This window comes from Neoarius graeffei, chromosome 25, assembly GCF_027579695.1.
Source record: "Neoarius graeffei isolate fNeoGra1 chromosome 25, fNeoGra1.pri, whole genome shotgun sequence".
NCBI lineage: Eukaryota > Metazoa > Chordata > Actinopteri > Siluriformes > Ariidae > Neoarius > Neoarius graeffei.
In genome coordinates, this window is record NC_083593.1 from 12,581,351 (window position 1) to 12,598,684 (window position 17,334).

The following is a 17,334-nucleotide window of genomic DNA, read 5'->3' on the forward strand; positions in this document are numbered from 1 at the left end:
CCTCCTCTTTCACACCGCTCAATTTTCAAGAGGAAAGGACGTCTTGCCTTTACAGATTCCAATCTTTTTGTATCTATAAAAAAAAAAGCCTCTTTGATGATAGAAGGACAAAATAAGGTGGCAGGAGAGCAGGGAAATGTTAAAAGGCACCACTTCCTGCTCCAAGTGGCTGCTTCCATGAGAAACACTCATGGATCTTTTATATAACAACATCTGGGGGGAATAAACAGGTTACAGGAGGAAGTTAAATCTCTAAAGCACTAAGGGTCCCCCCCCCTTTTTCCAAGAGCTCAGATCAACACCTTATTTTATATGACTCAGGTATGATTCGAAGTGTTTACAACTTTCCTCACAGTAGTTTAACAGAAACTAGAACATAAAAATATATTTTTTTCAGATTTTATTTGATGAAATAAAGTCCTTGTGAGGCAATACACAGTCAGTGCGTTTACATGCACATCCAAATCGAGCTGCTGTCGGTAATCGAGCTAAGGGTCCCAGCAGGGGTGCCAGAGAAATCCAATCCTACATGCACACAAGGAAATCGAGCTATTGTGTGAGGCGCATTGTGCACCCGAGCCACAGGTGGCGCTACACGCCCCATCGTGTTGGTACACTTCCGGTTGTCGTCATGAAGAAGAGCTATTCAAGAGCGTAAACAAAGTTATCAGTTCCGTGTTCTCCATTGCGCGTTTTTCTCCCGTCCATGAATTTTAATATATTCAACTCCTTAAGCTGAATGAGCATGAACTCTGTCTCCTCATTGCTCCAGAAGTGCACGTTTCTGCTCGCCATTTTCTCTTCTTCGTTTGTTCCTCCTGACCTCTTCTGCTGCTCGCTACTACTGTTGTCATGCCGACCGAGGCTGTCGTGTTTCCCGCTTGTGGTCTCGTCACTCGTCACTTCCGGAAGGGGCAGTGCTGAAGTAAGCGGCTCGACTACGTAGCTCGATAGGGTTTACATGCACTAAGTAGCTCGGCAAAAATCGCATAATCTAGGTCGTGTAGCTCGATTACGAGAAATCAAGTTCGGTTCAATTTCAGCCTAGCTAAGGCGTTTCCATGGCATTTAGAACTTCGATTTCAGTCGAGCAACGGCAGAAATTCGATTTTCTCTATGTGCATGTAAACGCACTGACTGAGGGAGTAGTTTTCTGACCACATACATGCCAGTGTAAAGCTGGCAGATATAATTCTGCTCTATTCTAATAAATTATAACACTTTTTTTTTATCTCAGATATCTCACTAATCATCAGTTCTTTGATAACATGAGTTCTAATTGGACTAATTTTTTTCTACTACAGGCTTCGTTTCCTTCCTTTTAAATTAAGCTAAATAATTTATTTTTAGAGCTAACTAATAAAAATATCAATTGAAACCACAGTTATTTATAGTGTTTTTTTTTAAGTGCCACTATTGTTGATCTGACACTTGATTATTAGTGAACCTAAATACTGTAATATACATCGTTGTGTTTCAGACATGGTGATCTGATCAGCTTTAGCACTACGCTGCAGCAGGATTCACATTCAACTTGTTATGAAACAGTGGAGGTTGACAGTCAGATACAGGTCGAGTACAGAGGTTCAGGACTGATGCAAAATGAGCTTTAGTGCCAACTGGATTGCTAATGCTAATATATACAGAGCTTTTCATCACTAAAGCATTGAGGCATTTCAAACCCCTTTCCCTCACCTTTTCTCAGAAATGCATTCCACTTCAAGAATAACCGATCTGGGATGTGGACGGGGCACAAGAGTGTCACATGACTCTTATGACCTTTAACATGCCTTCCCTGAACAATGAGAATGCGCTAGTTCCATCCAGGAGCCGTGACGTTAAAGGTTTAATGCCTCGACCTAAAGAAGCCCAAGTATTAGACACACACACACGCACACGCACACACACACACATGACTCTGATGCACTAACATGCACAGTTGGATTGCTGTAATGGCGGAGGGTTGTCTGTTAGCCTAGCGTTGCCCTGCGTTCCCGTGGTAACCGCAGGATCAGTCTCTAGGCTCTCGGACATTTTGTCACAGATGATATCAACAAGGCGCTCGAATGTTTGCTTCACATTGATGTTATCCTTGGCACTTGTCTCGAAGAACTCGAAGCCTTGGAGACACAAAAACCATAAACATTAGAGGTGTTGATTAACAGAGAAGCACAGAATGAGTGTAAACAAACAAGGACACAAGCTAATCACTGTTCATAATAATAATAATGATGAGATAAATAAGCGAGGCCACATCTCTTGGTCTCTCAAATTTATTCATCTAACAGATGTTTTTATCCAAAGCTGCTTATCCAGTTGAAGAGCTGCACAGAGCCGTCAGACAAACTGAGGGTGATACAGTGCTGCAGAACGAAACGTGCTTTTCATCTCGACTTTTATAAACCAACATCGGTTCAAACAGGAACGAACAAAAAACTCTATTTTTGTTTTGCTTAATTTTCCAGGTCCGGAGTGTTCAGAGTGAGCACAGTCAAAGTCACCGCATCGCCATTATAATAAATGACAATAGAAGTGAGAGCCACACAGATGAAGTGTTTACATTAACTCTGTTCTTGCTCTGTTTGTGTAACCAGGTCAAATCAACTGCAACTACGTTACTGACACAAAGCCTGTTCATTCTTTCTCTCAATCTCTTGGCCTCTCTCCCTCGCGTACACTCGGCCTCACTCCCTCACTCGGCCCCTCACGCGCACTCCTGCACTCGGCCTCACTCCTTCTCTCCCTCACTCAGCCTCTCACACGCACTCCTGCACTCGGCCTCACTCCCTCACTCAGCCTCTCACACGCACTCCTGCACTCGGCCTCACTCCCTCACTCAGCCTCTCACACGCACTCCTGCACCTGGCCTCACTCCCTCACTCGGCCTCTCACACGCACTCCTGCACTCGGCCTCACTCCCTCACTCAGCCTCTCACACGCACTCCTGCACTCGGCCTCACTCCCTCACTCGGCCTCTCACACGCACTCCTGCACTCGGCCTCACTCCATCACTCAGCCTCTCACACGCACTCCTGCACTCAGCCTCACTCCCTCACTCAGCCTCTCACACGCACTCCTGCACCTGGCCTCACTCCCTCACTCAGCCTCTCACACGCACTCCTGCACTCGGCCTCACTCCCTCACTCAGCCTCTCACACGCAGTCCCTCACTCTACCTCACTCCATCACTCAGCCTCTCACACGCACTCCTGCACCTGGCCTCACTCCATCACTCAGCCTCTCACACGCACTCCTGCACTCGGCCTCACTCCCTCACTCAGCCTCTCACATGCAGTCCCTCACTCTACCTCACTCCATCACTCAGCCTCTCACACGCACTCCTGCACCTGGCCTCACTCCATCACTCAGCCTCTCACACGCACTCCTGCACTCGGCCTCACTCCCTCACTCAGCCTCTCACACACAGTCCCTCACTCTACCTCACTCCATCACTCAGCCTCTCACACGCACTCCTGCACCTGGCCTCACTCCATCACTCAGCCTCTCACACGCACTCCTGCACTCGGCCTCACTCCATCACTCAGCCTCTCACACGCACTCCTGCACTCGACCTCACTCCCTCACTCAGCCTCTCACACGCACTCCTGCACTCGGCCTCACTCCCTCCCTCAGCCTCTCACATGCACTCCTGCACCTGGCCTCACTCCCTCACTCAGCCTCTCACACGCAGTCATGCACTCGGCCTCACTCCCTCACTCAGCCTCTCACACGCACTCCTGCACCTGGCCTCACTCCATCACTCAGCCTCTCACACGCAGTCCCTCACTCGGCCTCACTCCCTCACTCGGCCTCTCACACGCACTCCTGCACTCGGCCTCACTCCATCACTCAGCCTCTCACACGCACTCCTGCACTCGGCCTCACTCCATCACTCAGCCTCTCACACGCACTCCTGCACCTGGCCTCACTCCATCACTCAGCCTCTCACACGCAGTCCCTCACTCGGCCTCACTCCCTCACTCAGCCTCTCACACGCAGTCATGCACTCGGCCTCACTCCCTCACTCAGCCTCTCACACGCACTCCTGCACCTGGCCTCACTCCATCACTCAGCCTCTCACACGCAGTCCCTCACTCGGCCTCACTCCCTCACTCGGCCTCTCACACGCACTCCTGCACTCGGCCTCACTCCCTCACTCAGCCTCTCACACACACTCCTGCACTCGGCCTCACTCCATCACTCAGCCTCTCACATGCACTCCTGCACTCGACCTCACTCCCTCACTCAGCCTCTCATACGCACTCCTGCACTCGGCCTCACTCCCTCCCTCAGCCTCTCACATGCACTCCTGCACCTGGCCTCACTCCCTCACTCAGCCTCTCACACGCAGTCATGCACTCGGCCTCACTCCCTCACTCAGCCTCTCACACGCACTCCTGCACCTGGCCTCACTCCATCACTCAGCCTCTCACACGCAGTCCCTCACTCGGCCTCACTCCCTCACTCGGCCTCTCACACGCACTCCTGCACTCGGCCTCACTCCCTCACTCAGCCTCTCACACGCACTCCTGCACTCAGCCTCACTCCCTCACTCAGCCTCTCACACGCACTCCTGCACCTGGCCTCACTCCCTCACTCAGCCTCTCACACGCACTCCTGCACTCGGCCTCACTCCCTCACTCAGCCTCTCACACGCACTCCTGCACCTGGCCTCACTCCATCACTCAGCCTCTCACACGCAGTCCCTCACTCTACCTCACTCCCTCACTCAGCCTCTCACACGCACTCCTGCACCTGGCCTCACTCCATCACTCAGCCTCTCACACGCACTCCTGCACTCGGCCTCACTCCCTCACTCAGCCTCTCACACGCAGTCCCTCACTCTACCTCACTCCATCACTCAGCCTCTCACACGCACTCCTGCACCTGGCCTCACTCCATCACTCAGCCTCTCACACGCACTCCTGCACTCGGCCTCACTCCCTCACTCAGCCTCTCACATGCAGTCCCTCACTCTACCTCACTCCATCACTCAGCCTCTCACACACAGTCCCTCACTCTACCTCACTCCATCACTCAGCCTCTCACACGCACTCCTGCACCTGGCCTCACTCCATCACTCAGCCTCTCACACATAGTCCCTCACTCTACCTCACTCCATCACTCAGCCTCTCACACGCACTCCTGCACCTGGCCTCACTCCATCACTCAGCCTCTCACACGCACTCCTGCACTCGGCCTCACTCCCTCACTCAGCCTCTCACACACAGTCCCTCACTCTACCTCACTCCATCACTCAGCCTCTCACACGCACTCCTGCACCTGGCCTCACTCCATCACTCAGCCTCTCACACGCACTCCTGCACTCGACCTCACTCCCTCACTCAGCCTCTCACACGCACTCCTGCACTTGGCCTCACTCCCTCACTCAGCCTCTCACACGCACTCCTGCACTCGACCTCACTCCATCACTCAGCCTCTCACACGCACTCCTGCACTCGGCCTCACTCCATCACTCAGCCTCTCACACGCACTCCTGCACTCGACCTCACTCCCTCACTCAGCCTCTCACACGCACTCCTGCACTTGGCCTCACTCCCTCACTCAGCCTCTCACACGCACTCCTGCACTCGGCCTCACTCCCTCCCTCAGCCTCTCACATGCACTCCTGCACCTGGCCTCACTCCCTCACTCAGCCTCTCACACGCAGTCATGCACTCGGCCTCACTCCCTCACTCAGCTTCTCTCACACACTCCTGCACTCGGCCTCACTCCCTCACTCAGCCTCTCACACGCAGTCATGCACTCGGCCTCACTCCCTCACTCAGCCTCTCACACGCAGTCCCTCACTCTACCTCACTCCATCACTCAGCCTCTCACACGCACTCCTGCACTCGGCCTCACTCCCTCACTCAGCCTCTCACACGCACTCCTGCACTCGGCCTCACTCCCTCACTCAGCCTCTCACACGCACTCCTGCACTCGGCCTCACTCCCTCACTCAGCCTCTCACACGCATTCCTGCACTCGGCCTCACTCCCTCACTCAGCCTCTCACACGCACTCCTGCACTCGGCCTCACTCCCTCACTCAGCCTCTCACACACAGTCCCTCACTCTACCTCACTCCCTCACACGCACTCCTGCACTCGGCCTCACTCCCTCACTCAGCCTCTCACACACAGTCCCTCACTCTACCTCACTCCCTCACACGCACTCCTGCACCCGGCCTCACTCCTTCTCTCCCTCACTCAGCCTCTCACAGGCACTCCTGCACTCGGCCTCACTCCCTCACTCAGCCTCTCACACGCACTCCCTCACTCTACCTCACTCCTTCTCTCCCTCGCTCAGCCTCTCACGCCTACTCTTGCACTCGGCCTCTCGTGCGTGCTCAGCCGCTCCCCCTCTCACATGCACTTGGCCCCTCTCCTTCACACACTCAGCCTCTCTTTCTCTCAGCCCCACTTTCAGTTTCACTGACTCATTCTCCATCTCTTGAGACTCTCTCTCTCTCTCTCTCTCTCTCTCTCTCTCTCATTCTCGAGTTTATTAAATATAGCACCTCATTCATGAATGCATTTTTTCATTGTAATGTTTGAAGCAAAATAATTGGGACTTTATCTACATTGTGCTAATTTCAGAAGCATTTTAATTCACGTATGACAAAATTATATATATAATCAAGGAACTACGGACAGATGAAACTCTCACTTTTTGTCTTTATACAATGATTTTGGTTTAGTTTCTCTCCACGCTGATGGCAAAGGCTACGTGAGGAGCTGTTAATGAGCGCTTGGTGTCATCTAATCAGATGTGTTTAATTATCGCCTGAGTTGTGATGTGAAAGCAAATGCTTCATCTGCTCTAATTTATTCACAGTGAAGGTATGCGGCATTCATTTAAAGCATTTTTGCTGCCCGAATTAAATTTTCTGCAGAGCTCACCTCATGAGCTGCGTTTGAGGATATTATGTTCAGTCACTTTCCACTACCACAGAGCATCCCTATATGTGTTAATTTTACTGTAATTAATTCCAGAGCTCAGGGAGTGAGGGTGGGAGGTGTGCTTCATGTCACACACTTGGGGTCTTTTCCCACTGCTGCCCTGGAAACTGTGCAGTTTTATACATTCCTTCTGCTGTATGTGGACTTTTTGCAAAATGGGAGACAATAATTACTTCATGTATACAATGATTTTAGTCTGCTTAATCGTCCTTATTAAACGATACTCATCTGATCAGTTTCCTGGGTCTGATGAACACAGCTGATTGGTGGAATGGACTTACCGAGCTGTTCAGCCAGCAGTCTGCCACTCTCCACGGACACGACTCTCTCCTCCTCCATATCACACTTATTTCCAGCCAGGATGACTTGTGCATTGTCCCAGGAGTAAGTCTTTATCTGGGTTGACCTGCACACAAATAACAACAGTGTGCGTTTTATTCTACTGAGGTTTTTCACCTGACGTCACAGGGTCACATGACGCCCCGGTGTCCACCATTTTGAAGGTCAAGCTAGCTAATGTCAACAACATCATAGCTGGTATGTTACTGTAGCAATGTTTACGTTCAGTCATTTGGATGACTATTAAAACCTTTCAGTCTCAAGTTTTTCCTTTACTGTATTTACTAGTTTACTGTAATTATGATCCGGCAGCTATTTACACCGGATCCAGTGTAAATAGCTGCCGGAGCACGCTCCGGCTTGCTCCCCCTCAAATTAAGCAGCGCGCTCTGGCTTGCTCCCGGAGTGCTCCGGCCGAGGTTCCGGAGCGCGCTCCGGCTTGCTCCCCCTCAAATTAAGCAGCGCGCTCCGGCTTGCTCCCGGAGTGCAAGCCGGAGCGCGCTGCTTAATTTGAGGGGGAGCAAGCCGGAGCACGCTCCGGCAGCTATTTACACTGGATCCGGTGTAAATAGCTGCCGGATCATAATTACAGTAAACTAGTAAATACAGTAAAGGAAAAACTTGAGACTGAAAGGTTTTAACAGTCATCCAAATGACTGAACGTAAACATTGCTACAGTAACATACCAGCTATGATGTTGTTGACATTAGCTAGTGCTAACAGCTAGCTGCTAGTGCACTGCTACAACACAGACACCGACCCTAATAATACAGTTCTTGGTCATTGCCTGGTAACAGCAAATTTATAACGGGCCATGTCTCAACAGACTAAGAAGTTATTTCAATGACATTTAATAACATTTTGTTTATCCTGAGGACCGAAAGTAAATGAAAATGTGAACAAACCTTAGCTGTAATAAGATGGCGACCACCGGCTCCAGGGACGACCCGCTGATGTAGGCATATTACCCAGCCTGACACAAAATATTTGTAGGTATCCAAACTCTTATACGCTTTCAGATCAATACCTGTGTATGGCGATGGGTTTTTAACGACATAGGTATACAGATCATGTGGGCCGAAGTCAGGTAAAGACGAGGGCTTCGTGTACTTCCGTACGTCAGTGAGCAATCCTGGTGGAAGCAGGTAAACGTCGTTCTCTAAGCCTGCTAACCTCAATTTTTGCAAATACCTCTCCCTCTGCTCGCCCTGTAAATGCCCTACGTCGCTGGATAGTGAAGGTGTTTTCTGCATCTCGCTCCTTTTTCTTTTATGTTTTTCGTTTGTCGCCTTCCTCGCATTCAAACTGATTCGAGCCGTGACGTCCAAAATGGCAGCATCACATGACTTGGTCACGTGGGTGAAAAACCTCAATTCATCGTCAACTGACCTGACAGGCACAGACACCGTGGTGCGATCTGAACATCAGGAGATCCTCATGAGGCAACATGAAAATCATACTGTAAGACGACAGTGGAATTTTAAAATGCACCAGGTGACCTCATAGGAGTACATGGCGCTGGGCAGATGTTGACTCATTTCGAGGAGTTATTAGATTATAAACAGCACAGAGAAATTAAAACTCTTTACAACGACAGTCTCTGGAGGATCCGTTGCAGATAAACATGCTCTACAAATCATTTTGTACATACCTTTCTCGTGTCTAGCTTTAAAAGGCTGTTCGCTTCAGTAACTGGTGCCATAGCAACAGCCAGGAGCCGGCTACTGTGTGTGTGTGTGTGTGTGTGTGTGTGTGTGTGTGTGTGTGTGTGTGTGTGTGTGTACACAGTGTGTGTGTGTCTTCCTTATGTTGAAAAGACATTTTCAAGCATTTCAGGCCACAAGTAGCTGTTGAACTCTACTTTCTCTCGAATAATTTCTGTTCTGCATACACACCATTTTGCTTTTCCATTCATAAGGGAAATTGCACTTGCGCTGAAAACACTGACAAAGCTTCCTTTTTTTTAAATGCCTGGTGGCTTCCTATTTAAGGAAAAGGCAGCAGAGTTTATCCCACCTTATTCAAAGTACACCTTTAAGTATTATTATCTTTATATTCTATAAACCGGGGTGAGTTTCTCAAAAGCCTCTTAACGCTACGAGCATCTTAACTAGGAGAGAGAGTGTTCATTGTGCTGCTCGCTCTACCATTTAACGATGATCTTTGTGCTACAGTATGATGCTTTTGGGAAACTCGGCACAGAATAGAATAATTACAGTGGGGCAAAAAAGTATTTAGTCAGCCACCAATTGTGCAAGTTCTCCCACTTAAAAAGATGAGAGAGGCCTGTAATTTTCATCATAGGTATACCTCAACTATGAGAGACAAAATGGGGGGAAAGAATCCAGGAAATCACATTGTAGGATTTTTAATGAATTAATTGGTAAATTCCTCGGTAAAATAAGTATTTGGTCACCTACAAACAAGCAAGATTTCTGGCTCTCACAGACCTGTAACTTCTTCTTTAAGAGGCTCCTCTGTCCTCCACTCGTTACCTGTATTAATGGCACCTGTTTGAACTCGTTATCAGTATAAAAGACACCTGTCCACAACCTCAAACAGTCACACTCCAAACTCCACTATGGCCAAGACCAAAGAGCTGTCAAAGGACACCAGAAACAAAATTGTAGACCTGCACCAGGCTGGGAAGACTGAATCTGCAATAGGTAAGCAGCTTGGTGTGAAGAAATCAACTGTGGGAGCAATTATTAGAAAATGGAAGACATACAAGACCACTGATAATCTCCCTCGATCTGGGGCTCCACGCAAGATCTCACCCCGTGGGGTCAAAATGATCACAAGAACGGTGAGCAAAAATCCCAGAACCACACGGGGGACCGAGTGAATGACCTGCAGAGAGCTGGGACCAAAGTAACAAAGGCTACCATCAGTAACACACTACGCCGCCAGGGACTCAAATCCTGCAGTGCCAGATGTGTCCCCCTGCTTAAGCCAGTACATGTCCAGGCCTGTCTGAAGTTTGCTAGAGAGCATTTGGATGATCCAGAAGAGGATTGGGAGAATGTCATATGGTCAGATGAAACTAAAATAGAACTTTTTGGTAAAAACTCAACTTGTCGTGTTTGGAGGAGAAAGAATGCTGAGTTGCATCCAAAGAACACCATTCCTACTGTGAAGCATGCGAGTGGAAACATCATGCTTTGGGGCTGCTTTTCTGCAAAGGGACCAGGATGACTGATCCGCGTAAAGGAAAGAATGAATGGGGCCATGTATCGTGAGATTTTGAGTGAAAACCTCCTTCCATCAGCAAGGGCACTGAAGATGAAACGTGGTAGGGTCTTTCAGCATGACAATGATCCCAAACACACCGCCCGGTCAACAAAGGAGTGGCTTCGTAAGAAGCATTTCAAGGTCCTGGAGTGGCCTAGCCAGTCTCCAGATCTCAACCCCATAGAAAATCTTTGGAGGGAGTTGAAAGTCCGTGTTGCCCAGCGACAGCCCCAAAACATCACTGCTCTAGAGGAGATCTGCATGGAGGAATGGGCCAAAATACCAGCAACAGTGTGTGAAAACCTTGTGAAGACTTACAGAAAACGTTTGACCTCTGTCATTGCCAACAAAGGGTATATAACAAAGTATTGAGATGAACTTTTGTTATTGACCAAATACTTATTTTCCACCATAATTTGCAAATAAATTCTTTAAAAATCAGACAATGTGATTTTCTGGATTTTTTTTTCTCATTTTGTCTCTCATAGTTGAGGTGTACCTATGATGAAAATTACAGGCCTCTCTCATCTTTTTAAGTGGGAGAACTTGCACAATTGGTGACTGACTAAATACTTTTTTGCCCCACTGTACATGTCCAGGCTTTTGATTATCCCAGAAATGGGATCTTGAAATCGCTTAGGTTTAGTGTACACGTCATAGTAGTAGTTAGACAAGGGTCATTTCTCGCTCAGTTTTCAAGATATCTGGATGAAACTTGGTGTGGATATACAGTAGGTAGTGACCATCTGTGATCTCCAGATCATGCATGAAGTCATTTTATGATATCATTACATTTTCAGGACCACCTGGTACAGTACCAGGACAATCTAGATAAAATTCTTTCTTTCATGCTATCTTCCATGGCCCTTATACCTTAATATATTTTTTTTTGCACTCATTCAACCTCTGACCTCGATCCTTTGCCAGAATTACGTCAAAGGTCACTTATGCATTAAATCGCTACTCCTCCCTCATTTGTTCATGAATTTTCACCAAATGGGGTACGGAGAACCTATTTTAGGGGCTTCAAAATAGTTTGCATCAGTTAAATGATTTGACCTGTTTTCACTGAGTTACGTGACTTTGAACTTGTCAATTAGGTGACGCTATAGAAAAAAAAGTCAGAGTTTAGTCTACTTTTCATGGTCTTTGAGCTAGCCTTGCTCCTTTGTTATAGAAAAACATGTTTTAATGAAAATTTATAGTTTTGACCTTTTGACCTAGGTCAATGTTAGGTCACATATTTTCAATGGCCCATATCTCAAAAACGGAACAAGATAAGGCCATAGTTACTATTAACAATGAATATGAAGTCATATATGGACTTTCTTTTGGCACCAAAAAAATCTGACCTGGAGTGACCTTGAAAGGTCAGATCGGTGACCCCCTTACACTACCGTTCAAAAGTTTGGGGTCACCCAGACAATTTTGTGTTTTCCATGAAAAGTCACACTTTTATTTACCACCATAAGTTGTAAAACGAATAGAAAATATAGTCGAGACATTTTTCTGGCCATTTTGAGCATTTAATCGACCCCACAAATGTGATGCTCCAGAAACTCAATCTGCTCAAAGGAAGGTCAGTTTTATAGCTTCTCTAAAGAGCGAAACTGTTTTCAGCTGTGCTAACATGATTGTACAAGGGTTTTCTAATCATCCATTAGCCTTCTGAGGCAATGAGCAAACACATTGTACCATTAGAACACTGGAGTGAGAGTTGCTGGAAATGGGCCTCTATACACCTATGGAGATATTGCACCGAAAACCAGCTAGAATAGTCATTTAGCACATTAGCAATGTATAGAGTGTATTTCTGATTAGTTTAAAGTGATCTTCATTGAAAAGAACAGTGCTTTTCTTTCAAAAATAAGGACATTTCAAAGTGACCCCAAACTTTTGAACGGTAGTGTATTTTTGAAGGCCTGTATCTTATAAACTGTGCTAGATACATTCATATTAATCATGAATAGGGACTCATATATGGACTTTCTTTTGGCACCAAAAATGTGATCTAGAGTGGCCTTGAAAGGTCAAATCAATGACCTGCATATTTTCAATGGCTTGTATTATGAAAACGGTGCGAGACAGGCCCATAGTTACTATTGATCATGAATAGGAACTCATATCTGGACTTTCTTTTGGGAACATTGGTTTTGCTTTGGAGTGACCCTGACAGGTCAGATCAAATGATCTGTGTATTTTTCACTGGCCTGTATCAAGAAATTGGTGAAAGATAGGAACTTGGTTAACCCTTTGGTGACTGACCCCTTGAAAATGGTTCCTCCAGGAACGATGACGTTTCAGTTGTCAAGACAACGGAAAAACTAAAATACAAGAGCATTTTGTTTTGTGCACAAGAGCATTGTGACGTATCTTTGTTTTTGTATTTTAGTTTTTCCGTTGTCTTGACAACTGAAAAGTCATCGTTCCTGGAGGAACCATTTTCAAGGGGTCAGTCACCAAAGGGTTAATATTATTAACCATGGAAGTATTATATCCTTTTCCCTTTGTCATCAGACTCCAGATAAGTGGCCTCATTTCTCTCAGTTCTGTGACCTTGACCTTTGTCCCAAGGCCTCAGGTGTGGAAATGGGATACCACAGTACCTCTAGTTTTTATTTATAGCTGCCTTGAGAAAAAGTCAAAGGATTTTTTTTCCTTCTCTTATTCAGCAAACAAAAAAAAAAGTTTTTACGTGATATGTACATTTATACAAAATCCACTTCACTGTGTTGCGACGCAGGTCAATACTGTAAGTATAGCATGTACCACTTATTCTCAATCCCACCACCTGCTGCATCAGACATGTTGGCTTTTACCAGTTGGATTAATAGACCCCTTCGCAGTAAACGTCATTCATACGTAAGCGGAAATTGCGCGTGCAGCCTGGACCCAAAAAAGACTCAGCGACGGCGTTGTTGGGTGTCAGAATCGTAGCAGTGATGGGGTTAAAATGTTCAGAATTCCAGCAGGATCTCACCCATTCCAAAAAAATCGCCGACATCTATGGCTACAAGCCATCAAACGTGTAGACTGGGATGAAAGCACTATCAAAAATGCGCAGGTTTGCAGCGCCCACTTCATCACAGGTAAGATCAGGCTATTTATTAAATCTTTCTTTTTTATTCTTTCTAGTCTTTGTTTATTGATGTAGCAAAATACTTTGGTAACGTTTGTCTGATTAGCTGGGTCATAGTTACACAATGTAATGAATATTGTTAGCATGTTAACTTACAGTAGCTTTCCATGCAATTGTGTTTGTAGGAGAGGTCTCGCTTGACTCAAGCAGTCCAGATTTTGTGCCATCATTATTTGTGTATGCCGAAAATCACAATTTTAAAGCAAGGATGGAAAGGTAAAATTGTGTGCCCTCACTCTAAATGCCAACTTACGTTGACTGCTCTAACCTAGCTCCCGCCCCGTTCAGTTTCATTTCTGCTCTCTGCCTCTCGCTTTTTACGCAGCTCTGATTTCTCTTAGCTGCACTCTTTACACTATCATTCCTTTCATGCCATTACCTCCTGCAAATTGCTGTTTAGTGTTGGTATTTGCTGTTGTAGCTAAAGCCACATTGCCATCACATCACTGGCATAATTTGATTAAAACAAAATGAATATGAATGTCCCATTGTTATGCGTCTAAAGACTTGTAGGCACGGAGTTTTTCGTGTGTGTACACTGAAGTCTTGTCAATAAGGTACGAGTATATATCTGGCCATTGTATACCAGGGAACTTACTAACATCGTCCGTCCACTCTTTTATTAAATACGGATCCGGTAGGCGATGTCCACTTGTTAGAGTCAATTTATTTATGTAGCATTCTCGATCTTGTAACGACAATTGTTTTGCATAATCTGACAGCTCATAATGCCGGTCTATGGGCAGCGCCATTGTTTCTGAGTCCAGGTTGCGCGCGCATCCTGGCAACGGTCGGTTTGTTTACAAACATGCGAAGGGGTCTATACGATCGCATAGATGACGTACAACAGTTTCAGAATCAGGAAAATGCAGGTACGTGGAAATGCTGACAAACCTGAACAACGTAAAGCTGCCATATAACTCTATTAGTCAGCACAATATTAAGTTCCCTCATGGATAAACATGTTGACAAAATATAAAGACGCTAGCCAGATATGAGTAATGTACAGTTGTGTTAGACCTTTACATACATACATGGACATGAATGTCATGGTAATATTCGGCTTTCAATGATTTTCTTTGAACTGTTCTTTTTCTGTGGCTGAATGATTGTACAGTATATATCTTTAGGGGAACAAAACAAAAAAGAATTTGGTGTACAATTTTTAATTTATTTTGGGTTTTTTTTCTGAAATCAATACAGGGTCAAAAGTATACAAGCAGCACACCTGATATTTGGTTACATGTCCCTTAGCAAGTTTCACCTTGACCAGATGCTTTTGGTAGCCATCAACAGGCTTCTGGCAAAATTCTGGTTGGATATTTTACCACTCTTCTTGGCAGAGTTAAATTAAATGTATATGTAGTTCCTGGCACAGATACGACTTTTAAGCACAGTGCACAAATTTTCAATAGGGTTGAGTTCAGGCCTTGTTTTAAGCTTTATATTTGCCTGGTTTATCCATTCCATAACCAGCTTTAATGTTATTTAGGGTCACTGTCTCGTTGGAAAACCCAAGTATGTCCAAGTTTCTGATGGTTTGAGGTTATGCTGAAATATTCTGAGGTAGCACTCCTCCTTCTTCATGATTCCATCCACTTTGTGAAATGCACCAGTTCCACTGGCAGCAAAACAGCCCCAGAGGATGATGCTACCACCACCACCACCACCACCACCACGTACAGTTGGTACAGTGCCTCCAGTCATTGTGGCCAGAGAACTCAAGCATTACCTCCTCTGACCATAAAACTCTCCTCCAGAAGGCTTTTTCTTTGTCCATGTGGTCAGCTGCAATCTTTAGCTTGAAGGTGTCAATTTTGGAGTAGGGGCTTCTTTCTTGGATGCCAGCCTCTCAGTCCATGGCAATGTAAATCTCACTTGACTGTGGACAGTGTTTCAGCAGGGTCCAGTTCATGGCAGGCCTGTGGCTTGGTGGTTCCTGGGTTGTTCCTGACCATCCAAATCAATTTACTCTCAGTTGAGGCTGAGCGTTTGGATGTTCTTCCAGCAAAGTGGCTACACCTCCCAATAAGTTGTATTACATACAATTGTATTGTTTGAACTGATGTCCTTGGAATCTGCAGTTGTTTAGAAATGGCTCCAAGAGACAATCCTGAGTTGTGTAATTGAATGATCCTCCCTCTCTCTCTCTCTCTCTCTCTCAGAGATCTGCACTGAGATCCTTGGACTTTCCCATTGTATTGTGTGCAATAAGTGCCGTCAAACAAAGTCTTTTTTATGTTGGCACAGAGAAGCTACCAATGGAGTACAAGAGCTACTGTAGCACAAACTGCTGAACAAGTTAATGCTGACTAAAACAGAAAGGTGTCAGCATTAACTTTTTCAGCAGTTTGTGCTACAGTAGCGCTTTTGTGGGATTGGACCATATGGGCTAACCTTCGTGCCCAGTGCGAATCAATGAGCCTTCGACACCCATGACTCTGTTGCCGGTTCACTGGTTGCTTTTCCTTGGACCACTTTTGGTAGGTACTAACCACTGCATACCGGGAACACCCCACAAGATGTACCATTTTAGAAATGCTCAGACCCAGTCGTCTAGCCATCACGGTTTGGTCCTTGTCAAAGTCGTTCAGATCCTTACGCTTGCCCATTTTTCCTGCTTCCAACACATCAACTTCAAGAATTGACTGTTCTCTTCATTCCATAATATATCCCACCCCCTGACAGGTGCCATTGTAATGAGATAATTAATGTTATTCATTTCACCTATTAGTAGTCAGAATGTTATGGCTGATTGGTGTAGATATGGGTATAATGGCCAGGTGTCCACATACTTTTGGCAATATAGTGGAGCTCACCTTTCTTTCTTTCTTTCTTTCTTTCTTTCTTTCTTTCTTTCTTTCTTTCTTTCTTTATGTTAGCTACCACTTTTTAGCCTAGTTAATATGGTTTCCATGCCAACTAAAACACGAGCGAGGGCTGGGCTAGCTGGAGGATTCCTGATTGGTCCTCCCTTGTTCTACTGTCTATTAATATGAATATCCTTCTGTCCTATTCCCACCCTTACTGCAGAGCAAACGGAGCTTATTTTCATTTCAGCCCTACAGATATGATCTTTAGAAACTCTGCTGCTTATGTGCTAGGTTAGCGATTCTGTCTCAAATCGGTCACTTCTACTTCCTCAGCACATCATCAGACTCTCATTAGCCTCTCTGCTGTCTAATTAAATCACAATCTACTCCCTACCCTCAGCCAAATTACCCATCAGGTAGGTCAATAAAGCCGTGCACGACTCCTTCAGAATGAGCCAACCGGATGTCTGTCTGGGTCCAAAGTACTTTCTCGTTAAAAAAATGTAAATGAACTCCATTAAATATTAACTCTCTAGCTGCTCTTCAAAACCATGTGCCTCCCTTTCCCCCCCTTCAGGTATAGGTCACATGAAGATCATGAAAGAAGGACTCCTGCATCCACACATTTATTCAGCTCGTATTCAGACTCACAAAGGAGGTCATTTGAAATCTTCTTAAATGCTGATCTCATTGTTTTATGAAACCGATACTACCAGCCCTTTTTCTCGACACATTCACAGCTAATATTTACACGTCTCACCACTTGTGCTAATTAAGATTTTTTTTTCCCAGTGCTGTGGATCAGAGAAGTGTTTTTATTCAACTTTCTCAGTGCTGCCACTGACGTTTAT

At 45.9% G+C, this 17,334-nt stretch overlaps 1 protein-coding gene across 1 annotated transcript in view; it reads right to left on the reverse strand.

The window, feature by feature from the left end:
* Nucleotides 1-1,904: 1,904 nt before the first annotated feature.
* Nucleotides 1,905-17,334, reverse strand: part of LOC132873568 (ras-related protein Rab-3C-like) — a 52,361-nt gene continuing 36,931 nt past the window's right edge. Inside the window, exons 4-5 of the mRNA XM_060909260.1 lie at nucleotides 7,243-7,367; nucleotides 1,905-2,120 (exon numbers count right to left, since the gene is read on the reverse strand). Of these exons, the coding sequence (XP_060765243.1) occupies nucleotides 1,927-2,120; nucleotides 7,243-7,367 (319 nt within the window). The 3' untranslated portion in view covers nucleotides 1,905-1,926. The remainder of the gene's footprint in view (nucleotides 2,121-7,242; nucleotides 7,368-17,334) is intronic.